General features: G+C 35.4%; 2 protein-coding genes across 15 annotated transcripts in view; one reads left to right on the top strand and one right to left on the bottom strand.

Moving 5' to 3' along the window:
* The window catches only part of NBEA (neurobeachin), a 518,392-nt gene that overhangs the window by 314,894 nt on the left and 178,852 nt on the right, over window positions 1-24,646 (top strand). For all 13 annotated transcript variants that reach the window (XM_080568262.1, XM_080568264.1, XM_080568263.1 and 10 more), the window contains one exon: window positions 8,848-8,972. In XM_080568262.1, the coding sequence (XP_080424388.1) occupies window positions 8,848-8,972 (125 nt within the window). The remainder of the gene's footprint in view (window positions 1-8,847; window positions 8,973-24,646) is intronic.
* The window catches only part of LOC308183024 (uncharacterized protein), a 40,494-nt gene continuing 17,503 nt past the window's right edge, over window positions 1,656-24,646 (bottom strand). Inside the window, exons 3-8 of one of the 2 annotated variants that reach the window (XM_080568531.1) lie at window positions 19,244-19,332; window positions 14,340-18,604; window positions 10,849-10,911; window positions 10,687-10,768; window positions 7,962-8,062; window positions 1,656-2,530 (exon numbers count right to left, since the gene is read on the bottom strand). The gene's annotated coding sequence lies outside the window, so the exon portion shown is untranslated. Of the gene's footprint in view, window positions 2,531-7,961; window positions 8,063-10,686; window positions 10,769-10,848; window positions 10,912-12,846; window positions 18,605-19,243; window positions 23,787-24,646 lie in introns of those variants that run through there. The other variant, XR_013942223.1, reaches the window with a different exon arrangement.

Genomic DNA, 24,646 nt, shown 5'->3' with positions numbered 1-24,646 from the left:
TAACATCAAAATCCTTCAGATATTTTTTAACTCAATTTCTTGCACCTGTATATAGTGGTTGTTTTTATTATTTGCGTATACTTCTCTTATCTCATCCACTTTCACAGTTATTTCTCTTCTAGTTTCTATAGTCATTGGTTTTCTTCTCACATCTCTATTCCTTATAAACTTACTACTCATCCATTTTTTTCCAACTTGTTGTTTTTTCCTCACCGGTCAATAATTACATTTCAAACCTTTCATCTACACGTCTCAATTTCTTTGCCTCCCAATCTGTTGTCTTTATAGTTTCCCATTTCACAGTATCACAGAAAATATGTCTGGAAGAAACCTTTTCATCTGTTCTGTTTCACTCCTACTCCAGTAAGATTACTCCAATGAAAATTGTCTATTGGTTAGATCCTATTACTTTTCTTTTTGAAATTCCTCACTGCCTAATTCTAGACTTTCCTACCAAGTCCATTTCCTTCCTCATTTGTAGTGTTCTGACTTCGACTGTCTACATTTCTGCTCACATTTCACCAGTTGTTCCTGTCTCACCTCTCTTCTTGTTTTCATTTTTCACTTTTTGGCAGCCCTACAGACAAGGTACAACTCTCACATCTCATGACACTTCTGCATAAGGTTTCCCTGGCATGCCTTCTAGCCATGCTGCAGGGATTTAAGTCATCTAGCTGGACTGCTGGGCACTCCACACTACTTCCTCTAGCTGTCAGTAACCAGGACACCACCTGCTTTCAAATTAGCAGGCAGCTCTGTTACTTCCTCTCTCCTTCCTACCCATGCTAGTTTGCTGCAATGATTGCAAAAAGCAGAGAAAAAGACAGTGGCCATCCCCCAAGAAATGCTATCCCTAAGCAACTGAAGAGGCATGCCTTATTTGCCCACTGACACAACTTCAGTTTCATCACCATACGCCAGTATTTATTACCAGTGCTCTTCACTTGCTTTGCATGTTCTTCATACCTTGTATTTCTGCTGCTATGTCACCTCACTGGTTTGTGAACATAGCTTCATCACACTGTACGCATATCCTAAGCCTTGGAGCCCTGCTTCCAACGTGTATCATCCATGTGACTTTCCTAGGACACATTCACCCAAATTCTTTCACAAAGTTACAGTATGAAACTTCTCACACAAAAATAGAGTTACTCAACCTTATATGCATAAAAAAACTACTAAAAGATTAAATACTAGCCGCATTTCCCTGAATATTTAGCATCCTTCTATTTAGATGGTAAGGTCTTTTTCAAAGACATCTTTCCCTTCTGCTATGAAACTCTGCAAAGTGTTCTCCTGATATGTAACAATGATAATCCTTTTGCGTGTGTACTTAGGAAAACAAATGTTGTTGTTTATTAAAATGCCTAAAGATTTTTTTTAATGTTTATTTGTAACATTTTTACCGTCTTTAAAATTTTCATTGCATTAGATGTCTCTTAAGTTTATAAGCATCTTTATTCCCCATGCTGGTATTTCCAGTTTTTAGGCTTATTAGTATTATTCTTTTTTAACATTTTTTTCTTCTGGGAGTCTCTAGCATGCTATTTGAAATAATAATAATAATAATAATAATAATAATAATAATAATAATAATAATAATTAATAATAAATACTTCATGATTTTTTAACCAAAAAAAAGCCTTTCTGCATGTGTAGAGTAGTTATGTTAATTAAAACTTCTGATATTTGTTTCCAATCAGGTACATCACGGCTTAATTTTATTTTACTCATTATAGTGTGGGATGGGATTTTTGAATACCTGCCTCACAATCTTGCTACAACCAGCAGGCACTGTTTCTGTTTCAAGCACAGTCAGAAAAACTTCACACTAATACAATTAGTGTATCTGTTGATACGCAGTATTTCCTCTGTTGTTGTTACAGAAGTCTTTTATGACTTAGATCTTCTGGCAGACAGATTTATATTTTAGCTTATACTTTTTGTCTAATACATATTACATAAGTAATAATTTGTTGTTTTGTTGTTGTTGTTTTGTGTTTTTTGTTGTTGGTGGTGGTTGTGGTGCTTTTGTTTTGGTTTGGTTTTTGTATTTCAAGTTTTCTTTTACATACTTTTTTATTTTACAGAATTTCTGTTCTTCATATTAAATATTAGGGAAAATTTTTATATGCGTTTCCAATGTACATTTTTTCCTCTTTTGTCAAAACATAGTCATAATTCCAGACTCTGAAAAGAATGTGGTTTTCTCTTTAAAATAAGTTACAGAAAATAGAATAGAGCTAATTCTTACAATTATAGATCATCAGTTCCTTCTCTTTTATACGCAGTTTCCCAGTATTACAAAGACTATGGATTCTCTGGCATCCCTCCAGTTCTGTGACCCACCTCTTTTTCCAAACAACTTTTTCCCCTTCCCCCATGCCTTCAGGCTTGTTCCTCTTCGTTAGCATATTCAAACTTAATCTCTTCCATCTGGCAGCCCATCTTTTGGGTTGCAGTCTGAGGATCTTTTATGGACATGTGTTCTGCTGCTTCCACTGTTTGTGTTTGCCTCTAGTTGCCGTAGCTGTAGGTGACAGAGAAAAATGCATTTGTAGCATGCGGTATGAAAGCAAGGGCTCCCATGCAACATGTGCAGGGAGCCCTCGCTTCACAGCCATGGAGCTGCAGTTACAGATGCTGGATGCCCACAGGGTGTGCAAAGATTTGCTGTTTGGAAAAGCTAAGATTTGTAAGTAATAGAGAAAAAAAGAAAGAAAGAAAGAAAGAATAATAAAAAAAATACGCCCTTCCCATATACTTCTTCAGAGCTGTGGTGAGAAAGTTGTCTTTAATAAGTCTGAGCTACTAATACATTGGGAAAGACAGGAAGGAATTTGCTGTGTAGGCTAGCTTGGTACTCCTTTGAATTGTGGCAGAGAGCTCCACAATTTCTAAAAAGATTACATGTTGGGCTATCTGAAATACTTTAGTCTGTCTTAATAATATTTGTCCCAAAATATATGGAAAGTGTATGTGTTATTGTAGCAGAGTACTATATAGAATTATTATATATATTATTATATAGAATCCTGCAGATGGGTCAAGGCAATCCCAAGCACAAATACAGGCTGAGCGATGAGTGGATTGAGAGCAGCTCTGAAGAGGACTTGGGGTTGCTTGTTGATGAGAAGCTCGACTTGAGCTGGTAATGTGTGCCTGCAGCCCAGAAAGCCAACCATATCCTGGGCTGCATCAAAAGCAGCGTGGACAGCAGGCTGAGGGATGTGATTCTCCTCCTCTAGTCTGCTCTTGTGAGACCCCACCTGGAGCACTGCATTCAGCTCTGGGGATCCCAGCACAAGAAGTACATGAACCTATTAGAACAAGTCTAGAGGAGGGCCACAGAAATGATCAGAGGGCTGGGGCACCTCTCCTATGAAGACAGGCTGGAGTTGAGGTTGTTCTATCTTGAGAAGGCTCTGGGGAGACCTTATAGCAGCCTTCTGGTAATTAAAGGGGGCCTACAGGAAGCCTGGGGAGGGACTCTATGTCAGGTAGTGTCGTTATAGGACAAGGGGTAATAGCTTTTAACTAAAAGAGGGTAGATTTAGGTTAGATATTTGGAAGAAATTATTTCCTTTAAGGGTGATGAGGTACTGGAACAGGTTGCCCTGAGAAGTTGTAGATGCCCCATCTCTGGAAGCATTCAAGACCAGGTTGGATGGGGCTTTGGGCAACCTGGTCTAGTGGGAGTTGTCCCTGCCTATGGCAGGAGGTTGGAACTAGGTGGTCTTTAAGGTCCCTTCCAACCCAAACCATTCTATTATTCTTTGATTCTATGAAGACTTCAAAGCTGTTTGATCTAATTTACTAAAGTCCATGTTTGCTATCTGGTGTAGCAGAAGACTAGTTTGCCTTTCCATCCCATGCTGGCCTTTCACAAGTTCAAATGGTGTTTAAAGGAGGAGAATATACACAGTGAGCTGCTAAGCAGGCACAAGTGATGATAGTGGCAGTGAAACAGAATTTGTAATCCTTCAATAACTGTGTTAAAACAGGGCTTATTTCATTGTAATGTCTCTGTATTGTATGAAATACCACACAGCTGAAATTTTGGATTAAGTTTTCACTGTGCACTCCACTTCATTATTAGTAACTTTGTAATATGAGTAGGTTCATACCAGTTCTTGTGATGAAAGTGATGATAAGGATGATAAAGGTTTATATTAGGTTACACTATAGTTTGTAAGGAAAGTATCTTGACAGTTAAGCTCATGAAGTAGACCTCTTTGGGTCATGTGTTTTAGAGTACATTTTAAATAATTTCAGTTAAAGGAACGCAGTTATACTTGTTGTTGGAAGTATTTAGAAGTAGCTCACGAATAATGCTATGAACCTCTAGGTTAAAAAAAAATTAAATTAAAATAAAATAATAAAAAAATCATTATGCTATGCTTAATATGCACTTTTTCATTAAAACAAACCTGACTCAAAATGTCACTTAAATGCTGTAAGATACAAGCATATGAGAAACTGAATGTAATCTGGTTGGCTATGGAAATAGTGTTTGCTACACATTATTAAGAAAATTAAAGCTTCTTGAAATATTGTACTTGTCGCAGAAATAAATTACTAAACTTGATGTAATAACAGCAATTCTAGGAAAAACAGGTTGTAGCAAGGGGAACAATTTGCAGACATGCCCTCTTCTAGGACTGACTTGTATCTAGTACCTAGAAAGTGTACATCAGCTCGATTTTCAGACATGACTTAAAGCTGCCTAGCATCTATCTAGATTCCTGAAATTAATTAATTAAGTAAGTAAGTAAGTAAGTAAAGCCTGAATAATATACACAGGATTAGAATATAAGTATTTGTAAAGTACTGTCATTAAGGAGTTAGACAACTTAATATTGATTCAGTCCTTATCTCTGGGCTTTTAAAGCAGGCAGCTTTCTTAGTTTTAGGCTAAAGTTTGTGCCACAGTCTTCTGCTTCATAGGATTTTTAATCTAATCCAAGGAAAGATGTAACAATATATTTTTAAGAAAATCCCACAGATAAGACTTTCTATAATATAAGTGATGAAAATGAGACATTCAAAGTTTTCAAGCCTCTGATTTCCAGCAAGCAATAGTGTAAGGAGAAAATGTCTTGTCACTTTATTAAATATGCTGCTCAATAAATAAATCAAAAGTAAATCTGAGAGTAACTGGTTAAGATCCAGAAACCTTTTGTTTAGGGTCCAGGTACAGTCTTCGACACAGTTTATATTGCAATACTGTAATTCAGTCCAGTGCTCTATTCCATGAGCCCAAGACATCTCTGCCTTAATGGTGGTACTTGGTAGCCTGATAACTTTGTAGTGTTTAATTCCAAGCTGTATGTATGAGTAACTCAGAATCTGCTGTTGTTCCAGGATTTATCCAGTCTTTTTTTGTTGTTGATGATGTTTTGTTGTTGTTTGTTTTCTCAAATAAGTTGGAAAAAAAACAAAACAAAACACTATTTTGCCGCTTTTAGTAGTCCCCTAAGACACTGATTTTATGATACTTAATTTCTGTATCAAGACAATGCATAATTGAATTTTGAATGCATAGTCATAGAATATGAACGTTTCCTCGGTGGGCTTTCTGTGACAGACTAGCATACAGAAATAAGATTTGCAAAGCACTTTGTATAACAGTGACTGACATACATTATACACTCTTAATGATGAGACCATTTTTCACTGTAGGATCATTTTGGTATGTATTATCCAACGAGCAGTCCGGTGCAAATTTTACACTGTAGCTTGGAAATAATAGCATGTTTTGGTGGTGTGACTCTAAACCAGGAATATACAGGAACCTGAAAAGAAGAGCAAGCTCCTTAGCTATATGGCTATATGTGCCACACTCCATCACTGCTTACCTAACTCTGTTGAGCAGACCTTTGTTGGCTTACATTATATTGTTCAGAAAGATTATTGCAGCAAAACATCTGGTGGCAAATACTGTGTCTCCCCTAGACAATTTCACCAGTTCTGCCAGTTTGTTGAACCCCCTGTGGGTGTTTTCTCTGAGGAAGGAAAAGTCTTTAGAAGGAGTCAGATTAAAGTATCTCAGGTTCTGTTATTACTGATTAGAGCTGGTTCATATATGCAGCATCTATGTACATTGACTTCATGCCATTCATATGACTTCTCTTTCCTAGATGTTCTGTGTACTCAACCATCATCCTTAGACTTTTATATTTGAAAACTGATTTTGAACTTTATTAGATCAGCAAATCCTACAAACTCCAAAATGTATGGACTTTGAACTAGAGAGAACAAAAGGCATTATTTCCCTGAAAGAAGGTATCAGTGAAGACCAAGTAGGGAGATGGAAGCTTGTCAAAACCTTTGCTTCTTAATAAATAACAAAACTATGACAACATTTTCATCTTGTTACTCTTCTCATGCATCATCTTCATGCAGTCTTCCCCATGAAGAATCTTTCCATCTTTTCATTTGTACAATGAAATACTCTTAGAAGAAATTATGTCAGAATCTTGCTTGGATTATACATAATTTTGCATAAAGGTCTGACACTATGCCTACTAACAAAAACGTGCTTCTGGCCTGCTACTACCTGATGCCCTGAGGCGCTGCTCTATATCTGCATCTGGCTGCAAGCTGGCAGAGACTGCAAGCTGCAGTTTTAGGTTAATAACATTGTGGGATATGTTTGGGTAGAACAGTCTAGGAAGAAACTTCAGCTGTGTTTTAAACAGTCATGTAATTTGTGATTAGGAATATGTGTACTATTATTTCTGAATTTTTATTTTGCACTGTTATTATGTATTTCAGATGTCAAGCCCTGGTTAAGTTATAACCTTTTGGGATCCCCAAAATAGACTTTCTCCTCTGACAATTTTTTCATTTATTTACTTATGACTTCATTGAACTTCATAACTTCATTTAAAATCTGTTTTAGAATCACAGAATCAGGTTGGAAAAGACATCCAAGATCATCTAATCCAATCTTTAAATCATCTACTACAACCTTTTACTTGCAGCTGAGAATATACAATATCCTTCAGGCTGATTAATGAAATGAATGTATTACCAGATTAAACACAGAACAAATTAAAAATTTAGTATTCTTAGTCTTTGAATACTTTTAATTTAATAGAAGGTTTTTAACTCTTACATAATTGTGTCATTTTTATCAACTTAACAGCCTTTTTTGTGATGAAAAATACAGATTCACAGAACTCTTGCTTTTTTAAAATAACTTTCATTAATGTCTTTACTTCTGTTTCATTATTGATTACTCTTAGATGGATGTAAAAAGGGAAAGTTTCTTGCCTTTTAAAAACAATGACTACAATGACTATGATAAAAAGCCTTTATTTTTATCTTTCATATAATGAGTTTAAAACAGAGTCTTGAACTCTACAAGGAGATTTTAAACTCTGTCTAAACCATGGGTCAGCTGTCTGCCCATTTTTGCATTCATAACACATAACAATCAAGTGTACTTAGCAGTCACAATAAAATTATTCAGTACTCAGTGTAGGAGGGTAAATGATGAACTGATACTTCAGGCTAACAAGACATTTGTGAGCAAAAACTGTATCACAGTACAAAAACAAAGTAGTCTATTACTTAGCAAGAGAAAAGTGGTACTCAGGATAGCAAGATATTTCTGTCTCATAGCATGCAAGCCAGGCCATTAATATTGCACCTTCCCATTGTGGGAGCTGAGTCACTACTGCTTCACCTTTATGCAAGATAGTCTGAATTGCTCTCAATGAGTAAGCAGCTCCTGCTGAACTCCTGAAGATGCCTTCTCAGTGATTGTAGCTACATAAAATAATGTCTGAATGTCTCAAGGCAACATCAAGAGTAGGACCTTCAAGCAGACTCAAGAAGCATATAGTGAAAATGTCATTCAGAGTACAAAAAATACATTGAGTAAAAATAATAAACTAAAAAGGTGTGCTACTTCTGAAAATGTGGCTAGGAGGTATTCTGCTGCATCCACTCACCTTGTTCTCTGTCCTTCAGAACTGCATACTTAAAATGTTGACATGGGAGATGTTTGTGTTAATAACGTCAAGAAGTTTTCTGAAAGTGGAGTTGGTCATTTCTGTAGAAGTGAAGTTAAATACCACATGATTACATATGCATGTTTTGAGTCGAACATAGATTAACATTGGCTTATATCATTCTACAGTGCTTTAATATTGCTTTTGAATGTAAAAAATCAATGTAACACAAAGATGGTCATGGTTGTTAATGGCTTGTATTAGCTGGAAGCTATAAAATCATCCTAGTACTCTGTTAGTGCTGGAATAATAATTTACCAAGACAATTACCACATGGTGGAATTTTTTTGCTGCTCTAATTCAGTGTTATTAATAATGAATAAAATTGCAATTTTCTCAGGTTGCTAGGGGCAGTAGGGAATTATTTCAATGAATATTTCAGCACATTAGTTTAATCATAGTTCCACAAAATTCAAGTGGGCAATATTTTATACTTCTAAGTTCAGTCTGCTAAGGGACCATAGTCATTAAATTGCAAACTATTTGCACTGAGGTCCATTCTATGATTTACAAGCCTTGTTAAAAACACTGTAAAAGAAAGCAAGCTGTGCCATTAATACTTGTAATTTGATGCTGCATTTGTTAATGGGCTCAGTGTGATTAATGTTTTTAGCAGCAGGCAGAACATTTTGAGACAGGCAGTGCTGAGGTTTATAATGTATAAATGCATGTAAAGAAATGTTAGAATATTGGAAGTTTTAGTAATATATGTTTTTACAAGATTGTATTCCAGAAATAGAAAAGCAGTAGTGAAATTATAGCATAATGTATGTAAATACAGTTCAGGCTGTGGTAGGTGCTGATGTGTGTGTTCTTTATTTCATAGCCAACTGCATGACTTCTGGCGTTTGGATTACTGGGAAGACGATTTGCGCCGGCGGAGGCGATTTGTTCGCAATGCTTTTGGGTCTACTCATTCTGATGCTCTTCTGAAAGCTGCAGTGGAATATGGTCAGTACTAACTCCTGCTTAAAAAAATATATGTTATGGTTTTTTCTTCATGTCCATGAATCCCTGAGAATCATATCCCTTCTTTTTTTAAGGATAGTGCTGAGAATTCCTAGAACATTTTCTTAGAAAAGGAATTCTTTCAGTTCTTATACTTTGATGAAGCAGAAGTTGTGAACCTGTGGGCTGTTATGTTTTCTAATCCCCAGGGGATTCACATTATACCTCTTTGGCATTCCCAGATGTTAATTTTGAGACACTGGTAAAAGTAACCAAACTTGTCTCTCCCGAGTGACAGAACAAAACTGTTAAGCCATCAAACTAATGTGTCATAATAGTTCCATTGGAGATCTCTTATGAATAAAAGATTAACTGTTTTAAAAAACATATCAGATGTTTTTATCTTAGCATATTCTCAGCCAAATTTTTTGTTTTGTTTTGTTTTCTGCAAATCATGAAATACCTAACAACTTGCTTGAAGAACGTATTTTGAGGATGGTTAGGATTGAATAGTGTACTGACCACATAGGAGATTCAGTCTTTGAATTTCAGGATTAGATGATGATTGATTTTCACGAAGAGATAGCTGAGGTATAAAAGAGGAGGGAGGAACATGCTTGCAAATTCCCTTATATCATCTGAAAGTTTCATGTGTTTAGTGATTTCTGTACAGCAGACTGAACTTGAGGACTCCAAATGTCTAAAGCAAATTTACTTCTCAAATTTAAACTGGTGTAGTTCTCTAGCATATCAAAGATGGAGATTTGTAAAGAATATTCAGAATATTTTTTCTTTCCTTTTTTTTTAAATCTGCAGTACTGAATATATATATATATATATATCCTGGGGTTCTGTAGCATTTAGCAATAAAATTTTGCATCACTTATTAAAAACTAAGGAAAGGGAAGTAGTTTGCCAAATGCACGTTAAACATTTCAGTTGATTGTAGTCCTTGTAGTCAAGGGCTAATGTTGCCAGGAGTTCTGAATGTGATAGATATAAAGGTAGCTCTGTGTAACCTATGTATTTCACCAACTTTGCTGGTTGTTGAAGCAAATAGCTGGGATTCAAACAAGGTTAGACATATAAATGAGTGTCTGCATATGTGGTTATACTAGGTAGTGTAATTTAATACTTATTTAAATGCAAAGGCTATCATGTGCAGAACTTCAGGTCATTAACTGTTCACTAGTTGGGTTAAGACATCACCCCAGCAGTATATATTTGACAGAGGGTTATTTCATCCACAGTATTCCAAAACATCAAAACAGAGATCTTATCAGAGGCAGATGCAGAATTGTGCTAATTGCTATGTTGCCTTTGTAAGAAAAATATTTCCTTTGAAATATATTTCCTTTGTAAGAAAAATAATCACTAAAGCTGAGGGCTTTCTGCTTTATTCAGGAATAAAAACTTTTAAAATATTCTTATTGCTTAAGAATTTTAATTTTAGATATTGAACTAGCATTAAAACAAGAAGAAATCTGATTTATAAGCTATAATGAAGTTTTAAAGCATTGATACTATCCAGCTTTCATTTATTTTGATGTCCTTGTTTCTTGCATTTTATAGTATGAATGTTTTATCTTTGGGATAAGATTGAGCTCAGAAGAGGGTGGAAGTGTTTTTTTTGTTTTGTTTATTTTGTTTTGTTTTACAAGAACTATAATACAAGTTGCACTTAAATGGTTTTATTTTAGCATGTTTCAAAGATTACCTCTTTTAGCGTAGTTTTTATGGTCTGGTATTTCAGTGGAGGTGACAGCTGCCTTGTAGTAGAGCTAGCCTGCAGGATAAAGCTACAACCAAAAGAAGTAGAAAAGCTGAAGTAGTAATAGTCTCATACTGTGTTGTTTCTATATAGTTTCATAGTACTCACCTGTTAGTGTATTCAACATACAGGAAAATTAACGCTCAGGTATTTTTAGAGGTGGTATGCATCCTGGTTACATTAAAAAAAAAAAAAAAAGATAAATGTTGTCCTGTTTGCAGAATTAAAATAATTCTGAATATAACTTTTTTGTGTATTTATTAAAATTAATGTATGGAATTTTTAAGCAGCATGCATTAAAGTTGTAGTTCATGGATTCTAGCTACATGTACTTACTTTTCAGAGGCTAAGCCTTTGGATTTTAACACTGCAACTTTTAGCTGACCTTTCTCTGTAAGGAAACATCCTTACCACTGATGTTATTTTTATGCCTCTTGGTGTTACTAATGAGTTGAATAATTTATGAGGTTGTCATGTGAAAAGGATTTGGTGCAGTTCGATGTACCTTTAGCCTCTGGTCTTGGAATGTGATTAAGAAAGAGCTGGAGGCAGATTTTTTCCATAGGGCTTAACTTTCATTGTATTTTTTAATTAGCTTTGTTTTGTTAATTTTGTTTGGAACACCTTGATAGTAAAATGCTCCTAGCTTCCAACACTAAGCATGATATCATAGTGCAGAAAGAATTTAAAACAATTAAAAAATTTATTTGTGCATAGTTTTCCAGTAACACATTTTTTCTTGACCTCGGATACTTTGTTTGTGAGAAATAAACTATTAATGAAAGCAAAATTTGTTGGGCTTTTGTTATATTAATATAAATTTTTCATCTTGACTGATACCTCTAGCACAAGAAAATCTATACTGAGCAGCAGTAAAATAGTGGAAATATAAATATTTGTTATCTATGTTGACTGTCAGTTATCATTTAGGGTTTTGTGCATAAATATTGCAGTGGAGGAATGTTTAGTCAAAGCCTAAGTCAGCAAGCTCCTCTGTATCTACGATCAAAGGCATCAGCTTAAATAGGTCTGATCAGGCATTGCAGAAGAGGGCAGGCAGTTTCAGATGAGCAAAAATCACCAAGCAAAAATGACAAAATTAATCAGTCATTTATTTGGCAGTAAATAATAAGATGTGCTGAGGATTGCAGATGAGAGAATTTCCAGATTCCTTGGAGATGTGCCTGCTTAACACCTGATTTATCTAAGCTTGCACAGCCATCAAGATGACCTTGATAAATAAAAAAAGTGCTCTACAGCTACTCTAGTACTAAATCAGAGTTGATGTTGGATGTCTGGATACTGTAATTATGTAATACTTGCAGTCATCAAGGAACGGAAAATTCTTGGAAATGAAAACTATGTTTGTGATCTATGTTTGTTTTAGAAAAGAAATAATAACAAATGTTAAATTATGCCTTGAAGGGCTAAAAAAAAAAAAGTGTTAATTTTATCTGATAAGGGCCTTCTTAATGTAGGAAGCATTATATCTGTTATCTGCTATATGTAAGTAGTATTCTCTCAAAAAATCTGCTACAAGTCAAATGAGTAAAACTTATTTTTAACTACAGGTTGTTACTCAGCCATTGTATGCATGCTCAGATGTCTGTTTTTGATAAAATACAAATATGCATATATGTGTATATGTATAGGTATATATATGTGTTCAAAGTACATGGCAAGTAAAAATATTTCAAAATTGAAAAATTATAACATATTCCTGTAGCTATATACTTAGTTGTCGTTTGAGACTGTCAGAACACAGTCATAGCAGCATTTACAGGAGATGAACTGGAAAATTTTTCCCTTTGGATTAGTCTCTTCCATTTCTAGCTATTTGACATTAACACTGGATTTTACATCCATTTCATATCTGGATGTAAAATTCAAGCCTAATTATTTCAGAGTTTTATCTGCTGTACCTTTTTGTTTTAGTTAAATTCTTTAATAGATCCATGGATTCATTTCTCCCCTTTTGTGAAGCTAATGGGATCCTGCTTACTGCAGTATTAAAGTGAAAGGTATAAACTGGGATTTTGAACTACTGGAAAGTTTTTGTAGTTTTAATTTTATTGATATTTTATTGGTACTACTGTACCACCCTGGACAGTGAAACAGAATACTACTCCAAAGAGGTCAACTTAAGAGCAAAATAGTGAATTTATTATGCTTTGGTCCTTCAGCACTTAAAGACAGTGTTCCACAAACCATTTGCATGTAGACATGATCCAAGAAAAGCCACTTTTTCTAGTCTGCAGTGGAGGTAATGGACTCGAATAACTCAGTGGTTATGTTCCAAACATTTATATGTAAGCTTATCAAGTATTTCTAGTGTCTGTGCTCAAGAATATTTGGCCTGTTAAGCTGATTATCGTGACAGATCCTGAATGTTTAGAATACAAAACAAACAAACAACAAAAAACTAAACACCTTTGTAATGTAATATGTAATTCATTCAGGTTTTGAAACGAAGTTACAGATATATCTTATAAGTGCAATATGGCAATTGCATTTGAACTTGCATATTTTAAGTTTCTCATTCTGTTATATATATGGACAGCTAATTAAAAACCTTATTTCAAGAGCAGTTTTAACTGAAGCAGACTATATCTGACTCCTGGGAGTTGTCTTCACTGCTGTAAGTTTCAGCAAATGTTGTGTATGCTTATCATTAGAAATCGGATTTGATTATATAAACTGAGTTAAAGAGCATCAATTTCTGAAGTCTGAAAAGTTCAAATCTGAAATTTACTCTCACGAAATAATCTGGAGTTTATAGACTTCCAGAGAATTGTAGGCAGGATTCCATCAGGCTGCTGAAGGACTTAAATTCCTAGAACGTTTATCTTCAAGCAAGTGCTACGTTAAAGGGTGTGTGGATTCCCTGCTATGAAACTGAGTCTGAAATCCATGTAAACCCCTGTTCAAACCAGGGTCTGCCTTCAGAACAGGGATTTTGGCTGTCCCACATTGGGCCCTAAATCAATATTAAATTTGTGAGGATCATCAGTATTAAAGAAAAATGTACCAAGCTGAACTTCCAAGGACTGTAACTCTAAAGTGACCTCTCAGTTCTGAGAAGTCCAGAGCAGCTGATTCCCACAGCTCCTGCTGTTCATCTCCTGAACCGCTGTGTTCATCATTTCTGCAGTTAGTGTTAGAACAAGACAGAGGGAGGACATTCCAGAGAAACTGGTAAGAAGTTGGTTTCATTTAGCATGCACCAGATATTGTTCCAGAAAGCTGTTAGTGTTTTACAAACAAACTTATCATGACATTTGATAAGTGATAAGACATTTTAAGAAATAAAAATGTCCCAAGAACTGTGTATGCTCAATTTCTTCATCTCTGTTCAGAAGCTTTGCTATGAAATCAAATGCTTATAGGAAGTCTGAATGCCCACTTGAAGACTAGTCTTTTCTTTCTGGGACTTCTGCATTAAAACACCACCACTATTTTCACTAAGTTCAAGAGTGCCTGTCAAAGTTGCTGAGTATATATCTAAGAGTTATTTACTTTTTCTCAACTTCACAAGGCCCTCTGACTTTACTACCTTTGCCTCATCTCTGGTCTGTATTTATTCAAAATACCATACCTACCATATTTCCAGAACAGTCCTTAGGGGCTGTCTCAGCAATGCAGATTTTAGACCTATTTTAAAGAGAGCAGTATTTTTTCAGTAACTAATGCAAAACTGGAAGCAATTTGAAGACAGCTGATACAGAATCATCACCTACCAGAATTTTGCTAGCAGGCCCACAAGATGTATAAAAAATGTTATCTAGGCATATCTAGTGAAAGCATTCTACGTGTACTATGTAAGAGGTGAAACACCAAAATATGCTTTCAGTTTTGTCTGTTAATATTGTTTTCCATAATATGTCTATATGAACAGCTTTACTGTAAGGGCCATAGTTGAGTTTGAAGATCTTTTTGTAGTTTTTATTTGTTTGTTTGTTTTGTTTTTTACATTTACGTTGATTCCTAATCTGATCCAGATATTCTTTAAATATTCTTTGCTTCATCCAGAAGAGACAAGGCTCAGGATGGGGGAAGTCTTGTAGTTGGGTATAACCTGTTGGGAGAGAGTAAAGAAGATGGGGCCAGACTCTTCTCAGTGGTACTCAGTAAAAACATTTTATTTATCCTCATGGTGGTAAAACAATGGAACAGGTTGTCCAGAGAAGGTGTGGAATCTCCATTGTTGGAAAAACTGAAAACCCAACTGACAATGGTCCTGGGCAGCCTTCTGTGCTTGACCCTGCTTCGGAAAGGAGGTTGGACTAGACAATCTCCAGAGGAGCCTTCCAGCCTCAAGGGTTCTGTGATTCTTTTTATGGAACTAGAGCTTAAAAGTAGATGGTTGTCAGAACTTAGTCTTAAGTAATACTTTTAAAACACCAGTTTACTTATATCTCGATGTTCAGGACTAATCTTATGCAACATCTCATAGACTCAAAAAAAAAAAAAGCAGAAACATTTTATCAATAATAGGTAATCCTCAACATCAAGTTACTTTAGACCTTTTTTTTTTTTTTTTGAGGAAATGTGCATTTACATATGCCAGAATCACAGAATGTCTGAGGTTGGCAAGGACCTCTGGAAGTCAACTGGTCCAACACCCCCTGTGCAAACACAGACACCTAGAGCATCTTACCTAGGATCACATCCAGGTGGCTTTTGAAGATCTCCAGGGAGTGAGACTCCACAACCTGTCTGAGCAGCCTGTGCCAGAGCTCTGTTACCTGCCCAGCAGAGAAGTGTTGCCTGGTGCTCAGAGGGAGCCTCCTGGGTGCCAGTTTGTGTCCATTACCTCTTGGCCTGGTACTAGACTCCATCGTCTTTCACCCTCCCTTCAGGGATTTATAGACACTGATAAGATCCCCCCAAGTTCCCTCTTCTCCAGGCTGAACAGTCCCAGCTCTCCCAGCCTCTCCTTATAGGAGAGACTCCAGTCCCTTCATCATCTTGGTGGCCCTATCCAGGAGTCCAGGCCTCTCTTGTACTGGGAGACCTAGAGAGGTACACAGCACTCTAAATGTGGCCTTACCAGTGCTGAATCTAGTGGAAGGATTACCTCTCTTTACCTGCTGGCAATACTTTGCCTAATGTAGCCAAGAATACCATTAGGCTTCTTAGCAGCAAGGACATACTGTTGACTCGTGTTCATCTTAGTGTTCACCAGGACACTCAGGTCCTTTTCCACAGTACTGCCTTCCAGCTGGGTGCCATCCAGCAGTAATAGTGAATGGAGGTGTTCCTTCTCAAGTGCAGGACTCTGCACTTATCCTTGCTCAGCTGCAGAAGGTTCCTGTCAGCCCACCTCTCCAGCCTGTCAAGGTCCCTCTGGATGGCAGCATGACTCTCTGGTGTGTCAGCCACTCCCCCCAGTTTGTCATCTGCAAATTTCCTGAGGGTGCCCTCTGCCCCATCATCCGGGTCATAAAATACTTCTAATATCAGTTTTCTCATGGACAGTATACTATTACTGAAACTGAGTTTATTGTGACTACTTGAGCCACTAAAATGTTTTGATACTTCGGTAGGAGAGTTTGAGGGGGCAGAGGGGAATTATTGTTGTTTTGACTTTTTTAGTGCTCTATCCAGCACTGTCCTCCTGAAAATTAGTCACACACACAATGTAATAAAATACATTGTTCTGAGGAAATGCAAGTGATGACCTTTAACTCAGATAACTTGCAAAACTAATATTTATTTAAGTAATGTCATATGTATGAATGTTAAACAAAAAATAAAGAAATCAGAAGCCCCTGACTAAAAATTAACCACCTTCGTTCGTCCAATACATGCCCACTTAATTTTAGCCTGTAAGTTTACAAGCTAAGAAGTAACTATGAGTAGTTTTAAGTTTCTTCTTTATGGGCAGAAAACACATATGTTACATGACGTTCGGTGGTAAACATCTTAAGAATATGTATGCAGTCATTAAATTAACCCATAACAACGCTTCCACATGTTACCAAGTAAATCATCTCGATTCTTTAAATGTGATCATGCAGAGACATGAGACAAATGTGTAAGCAATTCCACTTCATTTGGAGCACCATTTTCTTTCTCTTTTCTCTGTTTGACTCTCTTTGTCTCCATTAGACTAATTACCAGCCAAGTGCCCCTTATAAGAAGAGATGCCCAATGTTAGATATATGATTTAATATTAATAAAATAAAATTATATTGAATGTTGAAATCAAGAATATTCTTGATTTTCTTTCACCTAAAATAAAATTCTTATAACACAACTTCCTTTCAGTACACGTACTAACTTCCACATCTGATTGTGAAATCTCTGATGTATTTTAAATGAGTTTACATCCGAATTGCGTGCCTGAAGAAATCACAAAAATCTGTGTATTTATTGAAAGCATAATAATTTGAGATTTGCCACTACAGATTTATAACTGTAGCCCAACAGTGCCATCCACTGCTTCACCAAATAAACTTCCAAATATTTCATCCTCACAGGATTTTAGGGAAAACATTACACACACACATAAAAAAAAAAAAGAAAAAAAAACGTATTTTGCTAAGGTTTTACATGGTATTTATCAGATACAGATGAAAATAAAATTTGTTTAAATAAGCCAGGAATAAGGGCTTTCATTAGAGAGCAGTATAAGAGATTACTAACTGTGATAATAACTAAATCTGAAATACTAGATTTATCTTGGTGGTCTTTCTAGTACTTCTTAGTCCCCCCGAAGGACATTAATATATCATTAAATATATCTACTGTTATGGTGATCTACTATTATGACCTCAAGGTGTGAACAGTAGTGGAATTTACTTAGGTAGAGTACTGAACACTATTGGTTTTTTGTGTCTGGGCTTCTACTGTCTGACTGGATTATGGAAATTAGCTGCAACTGCATGCCTAACAGATTCATAATCTCTGTATTTCTGCTTTCTGTTATCTGCCGTCTCTAGCATAGGAATTTTCATAGCAGTTTGGTAATAAGTTTTAAGTACAGATTCATGAAATAAAAGACTTTTTTTTTTCTTTTCTAATTTCCTCAAACGTTAAATGTCAGAATCTTTCTTTATTTTGAGCTTTTAGCAGATCCAAATAGGATGTGAAAACTTTCTTCCCCCAAAACCTCTGTGTTGGATTTCGAATGCCTTCCTCTGATATTTTCAGTCTATCTGGCATGACCTGGATTTTAACTGCTACTACAGGTCTGAGTTAATTTTACAACAAAGTTTTTTACCAGCAGTTAACATAACTACTTCTTTTTCTCACTTCAGATTGCCTCTGAAAGCCTATGACTCAAATTTGATTCTTAAAGTAATCAAATTGCCTGGCGAAAACATTCCCAAGGCCACCAAATTGCAACCATTGCCAGCTTTAGAAGTCTAGCTGCATTTTTCTCCTTTCTGCCGTTATATTTACATGTGAAAAGAACAAACTGTAGCAATCTGCTCTTGCAGAATGAAAGTAATCTACTTACCAAAACCAGTAAATTACTACGATGTGAAATGTTTTCAAACCCATGTAAAGAATTTATTCGTTCTTTTAATTCAGTTCTTCTGCTAATTGACAAAGAAATGGAAGTTACTGACCCATGTATATTCAGTGCATCTCATAGAAACTTTTTGGAAGAACATTCTGTCAATGAAAGTCTAATTGTCCTTCAGGACATCTTTCATAGCTGGGTGAATGTAGCTCTTCAGACTTAGATTTTACTATGTGCTTTTCTTACCTCCAATCTTCTGTGCTTGAAGACTCCATATTAAGGAGTAACAGCACTCCTTCAACTTTAGTTGAACACAACAACACATTCCATTTTTAATTTTTCTCCACTCTTCTTATCTTTCATCTCTTCTTGACTGCAGGAGTCTGTTCTCCACTATGTATATGACTAAGTGGAAATATATAGCATTATTAAATGAAAAAAAAGTGTTTAATAACATTTTTTAGTGGAGTAAAGAAGCCCAGACTGAACCAAATGTGTCAAAAAAATGCAAGATGAAATTCTATTGCTTCTACTGAGGAAGGTGTTTTCTAACAACACTGAAGAAAGGTGTCTAGGAAAGGAAGCCAAGTGCTTGGCTGGAATCAAGGGTCATTATTTCCTCAGTGCTGCAACTATTGCAGCCTAGAGTCAGGAGATCATAGTATAGAGTTAGAACTGTCCTCTCCCACTCTTTCACACATGCCAGTAGGAGGCATGATAGGCTTTTAGGCAACGGCCTCTTGCAAGGTGAAGATGTGTTAAGATGACAGGTAGATTGTGAGAATCTCTTCAGTATAGGTGATTCCTGGTCTTTCACAGAGTTAACAGAATAGCTCAGTACAGATTATAAAAATAAAGGAATTAATTTCCAATAGCAATGTATTTTTAATATAGTAAAGTATTTTTCTCATCTTATTATATTGCACTACTTAAATTTTGCCACTAAAAATGTATTCTTATTATATCATATCAAAATTATCATAGATGTTTTATGTAAATAGTAAAATTTGTGCACAAGAAACAAAGACTTACGTATGCATGCACTGGCTGTTCCGTATCCATATAAGCACAGTGAGTTCTTCGATTGGCCTTATTTTATGTTTCTCATTTTATAGAGTTACCTTTGAAATGCACACAAAAAGTATCATTATGGTACAACAAACTGGAAGATTTGATGAGTTTCAGCATTGTGCAAGGTACAGACAGGGGTGCAGAAACACCTAATGAAGGCACTGTATTAAAAGCCAAATGCATTGTGAGAAGTTCTCAAATATACCACTAAACATCATATCAAGAAAAACAACTTGTTAAGAATTCCATCAGCCAGCATTTTATACGTTTCCAGTTACATAATTTTGTTTTTCATAGCATGTATGCTACATCATGACATGATTTTTTTCTTATCCTTGTATGCCTTAAGTGTATATCTCCCTATGTCTTTGTGTATGAACATAAACATCATCTACAATATGCAAACTTTTGTAGCTGAAAGGACTATGCATAATGCCCAAAGAGGGTTTCGTTTGTGTCTCTTTTGCCATATAACACAAATCACACACTCCCGTGTCCTCAAAAAAGTGGATCATGCTGTCAAATAGCATCTCAGCTCCACTCTGAATAGAAAATATTGCCGATGCTTGCGAATTTAACATAAGCATAGCATTTTTGCAAATATCCCTGCAGTTGCATGGAAATTTTTGCTCTCTGGCAATCTTTGCAAAGCAGAATGAAAGGCATCACAAACACCACACTGAAGCTTAATGGTAGATGAAATAAAATACTGTTCTCCTTTTTTCTTTACTACTGCTGCTAAGATTTCTGTGAGTTAACTTTCCTTAATATACACACAAGCTTTCTACCTGGGACAGTAATTACCATTCACCTATTTCAGAGACAAAGTAATGGAAATCTTGTAGAAAGTCTCTTTGAGCTGTTATAGTCATAGGCTCTCAGACTCTGCTTTATCTTCTGTATCGCTACTATGTCACTTTTTTATCTGCTAGACAGTATGAAACAAAAAGCTTTTATATCTGCAGCTATTTTTGTAAAAAAAAAAAAAAAAAGGGTAAAATTCTGGCCCCGATCAAGCAAATAATAGAAAAATTTTGGTTTTAATTTTGCATTTTAGGTTCAGGAACTTGGAGCTCATTTTTTCACAACAGCCTGGCCCAAATAGGATCACTGTCTTTTGTGACTAGAGTATAGCCCCTTAGTAGAGCTAAGAGTTAAACGCAAATATCCCAATATTAGGGCCACACTGCTGTCTCACAAATGTGAATATCCTGTGGGTGCTGCCCTTTGTCTGATGTTGCTGTAGGCATTGATCTACACAGAAATAGAAACAGTTCCTCCCACCAGTTACTGTTGTTGCTGAAGTGAAAATGATGTATGCCAGTTCTAAAGATGTGGTGATCCATGTGAGGGTGAAATGAAATTTGCACAGAAAAAAAGAATCAGAGCAGCACACTGGACTAGTTGGGACTGCACAGTAAAAGACAGTGTAATTAAAAGTAAATCTAGATATTCTGATAAGATTATTATATTGACAAATTTATCATTTATGTAAAATGGGGGCTATCCTTTTAAGAAGGAGTTATAGAAGAGATCATGTCATGTATAAGAGATTTTGCCTGTGTAAAGACTGCATAAGATCTTCCTTCCATATGTCTCAAAAGAGGAGAATTTCATTTGAAATTATTAACATTCCAGAAAACAAAGATCATTTCAGATATTTTGGCAAATGGGTATCTCAAGGCTTTTGAGTCTTTCTTCTGTAAATAAGTAGTCTTGATAGAAATTAAAACAGTTATTTTACTATGGGAATTTGGATAGTTACTATAAAATCATTTTAAACTTACTTACTACACCTTCATTTTCTGATCTAGAGAATTAATTTTTTTAGCTGTCCACTCTGGATCTGGTAGCAAAACTTTAAGTGGTGAGGGAGAATATTGCCTTCTAGCAAAGATATGATTGACCACACTTTGGCCACAGAGAGGAAGAATTCAAAAGTTAGAAGTCAGTCCATAAAATTACAGATAAATCTTTTGTTTTAAAAATCCTGAGGTTTGAACCTGTCTCGTGGATTGGACGCTCTAGTTTTTAAACATTATGTAAAGTTTAGAAAGGTTGGTGTAGAATACCCCAGTACAGGAGCTAAGATCAGGTTTCTCACATGCCAGTGCATTACCATTGGGCTGCTAGCATGCACCAAGTGTCTGTGTTTCTAAAGAGTGTTTTGTTTCTCCCCAAGGCTTTCTCATTGTTAGCTTTCTCAATTAGAATATTTGTGAGCTGGAAGCTAAATTAAGGCTAGCATATGTGGGCACGGTTCCTCAGTACAGGGTGCGCCTTTGTAGAAGTCTGACAACTTTGATCCTGTCTTTAGGCTCTGCAAGCAGATAGAGTCAGAACATGGCTTTTCCTGTAGGATGTGTGCTTGTTTTAAGTATTTCAAACTTGAAACTAATCAAAAACTTTCAAGACAAAATCCAGACCTGAATGTTGAGAGATTCCTTGTTTTTCAAGTGTGCTATCTTTTAAAAGTTTTTATCAGATTCTATTTTAAAAGCATTGAATATATTGTTTAACAGAATTATTTCATTTTTTCATTATCATTTCATACATATTTAAATTTAATCCCCTTTTGCTTCTTACCTTACTAATTACATTTTTTCTATTAAAACAGTTTGATTGCCCTCTTCAGTGGCCTGTCTTAAGAAACCTTTGCTTACATGTGAATATTTTGAATTAATGATAAATGAAATTCCTTTTTGCTGTCAAAACTAAATTGTAAAAATGCATTGCATGGCTTTGAAAATCAGTACACTCTATTAGCAGACCTGTCAATATAAAAAGTGCATTCCATTTCCACCTCTTGCTCTAATAACCTTTTCTATGTTACTCAGAGGCAGTTCACATAATCAGAGTATATTGTCAGCTTACTGGAGTTGGGGAAGCATGAAATGAAAATCGCGTTAATATTGATCCAATTCTCTTACTTGCAAGTGTCCTTGATGTCCTTTCCACTGAACAATAACTGTTGGTGTGATGTAGTTTTTTCCTGTTGGCTATTACTGTACTTTAGTAAAATGGTTGGAAATAGGAATATTTTATTGCTCTTAATTATTTTTCTTGTGTATCATCTTTGCCTGTTTAAGTGATCCACAGCACATCAGGAAATTCGGTTTCTTTCTGCAATTTATCAAACTACAGTATCCACTGAGAGGCTACATTTCAAACTGACAGGGATTTGTAAAGGTCATCAGTCGTGAAATATGAATCCATTCTTGTGTGTACAAGTTACAGTGGCAAACTACATCTTAATCCAAATATAAACATTTGACTGGTTTAAGTTCCAGTTAGAAGGACTTCTTCTAGTTGCAGTCAGACTGAAGACTGACCTTCAGATGTGTGAAAATGCCTTATAACATCTGCTAGACTGGCCACATCCTATTCTGTCACCCTCTGACTCCTTGTGACCTGTATTGAATCAGTGCAGGTTCTTTCTCACAAGCTCAGAACATCTGAAATCTCAAATAAGTATAATATTTATGACTTCTGAAAATTAATTTCATACCACTCAGAATCTTAGTTTTCCTAACTGTAAACTAAAGGAAAATAAATAAATAAATAAAGTGCCCAGCATGGTAACTTCATCCTTATTTCTATACAGGACCTTTTATACTGATACACAACAATTTAACCATAACTATTTATTGTTAAAAACAAATTAAAAAAAAAAGAAATAAAAAAAGAAAAAAACATTCTCTTTTGAGAAACATGTTAATTTTGTCCTTGCTCTTATTCTCAGTCTCCTCATCATTGTCAGTCTCATCGTTGCAATGCAAAACACCTGAGAAGTTATAAGAGTATAATGTATACAACAATAAAGTATTTATTTATATATTACTCACCTAGAGAAAATCATGTGGTCAGATAACAGGTATAAAAATTAGACATAGAGGAAAATGTTTGGAATGTCTCAGATGAATTTTTCAGGTATTTATCTATTACAGAATATAAAAATATGATTTGGTTTTGCTTTTAGGTAAAAAGTAATTTCCAAAATAAATACATGCAATTTTTAATTTCTACACATTTTTTCCAGTTTTTCCCCTTGTTTCTTCAATGATCTTTGATAAGGAAAATATGATTTAGATCCCTCTGGCTTTTATTAAATCTATTAAAACCAGCCCTCCTTTAATAAGAGTCACTTCTCTGATTCTCAAGGGAAACTAAATTATATGCCAGTCAAAGCTGCCAGTTCCAGAAACACATTGCAATTTAAATCACAGCCCCAACAGACACAGGTGGGGACAGTTCATCAAAATATGCCAGCAATGTTCTGCTCCTCCAAGGCTCTTGAGTAGACGTAGAGATACCTGGTTCTCTCTTCCCATGGAGTGAACTCAGTCCTGGAAGGGCTGGCTCTGAAGCCATGCAGAAAGATATTGGGCCAGAGGGAGTGGTTACCATGTCGATTATTTAATCTTGCTGGGTTTTGAAGAGGTCAGTTTACAGACTGCCAAGCAGCTGCTCTCCATAAATGTGACCGCTGTGAGTGTCCCGGTGCCTAATCGAGTTAGTAAAGATTAGCAATGAAAGCAGGATTTTAAACTGTTTTAATATATAAAGCAGGAAGATTATCTCCTGAAATGTTTTATAAGTATTTTCAAGTATTAATCATATCAAATGAAAAATAAATAAATAAATAAAGGAGGGGGTAGTTAATAGCGTTGCATTTTAATTTAAGCTTGGCTGTTCCTGTGAAAGTTACAGTTGGTATAATATACAAAAAAAAATCTTCCATGAAAAACAGCACATTCAAACTCTGTTGATAAATTTTACCTGTGATATAATTTCATGATTTACATCATCACCTGTGAAGTAGTCTCCTGTGAGGAACTAATTCTGAATTCCTTTATTCAATAGCATGCTAAAAACTACCTTAGGTTATTATAATTCAGGAAAAAATAATAATAATAATAATTCTACAGAGCAGTGCATATAAGTGACCTATAAGAGAAGAAAAAGCAATTTTATCCTTAAAAGTTTCTGAGGAAAGCTAAGCTTCACAAAAACTGTACTTTAGATTCTATAAAAGAGAGTTTTTAATTAAATGCAGCATTTTACTGTAAAGAGAACAGACTTTACTTATGTCAAAATGCTCCTTTAGAAGCCACATAAAACTGTAAAAGACAATATATGAAAAAGCTTTCTTATAGAAAAGAAGAACACCATCCCATGGAGCAGATTTCCAGATGTTTGGAAACATTAGAATTTCCTGTCAGTATATTTAGGTAACATTAAAATGAGGTTAACTTTCCATTCTGCCATCTCTCTTCAAAGATCAAAGAGCGCTCACTGCATAAATTGCCTTATCGGTAATTCGTTGAAGTAAACTATGGAAACAACTTTATAAGAAGCAGTAGT

The sequence above is a fragment of the Anser brachyrhynchus genome (genome assembly GCF_964034855.1).
Source record: "Anser brachyrhynchus genome assembly, chromosome: 1".
Taxonomy (NCBI): Eukaryota; Metazoa; Chordata; class Aves; order Anseriformes; family Anatidae; genus Anser; species Anser brachyrhynchus.
This window is presented reverse-complemented; position numbering and strand designations above follow the sequence as displayed.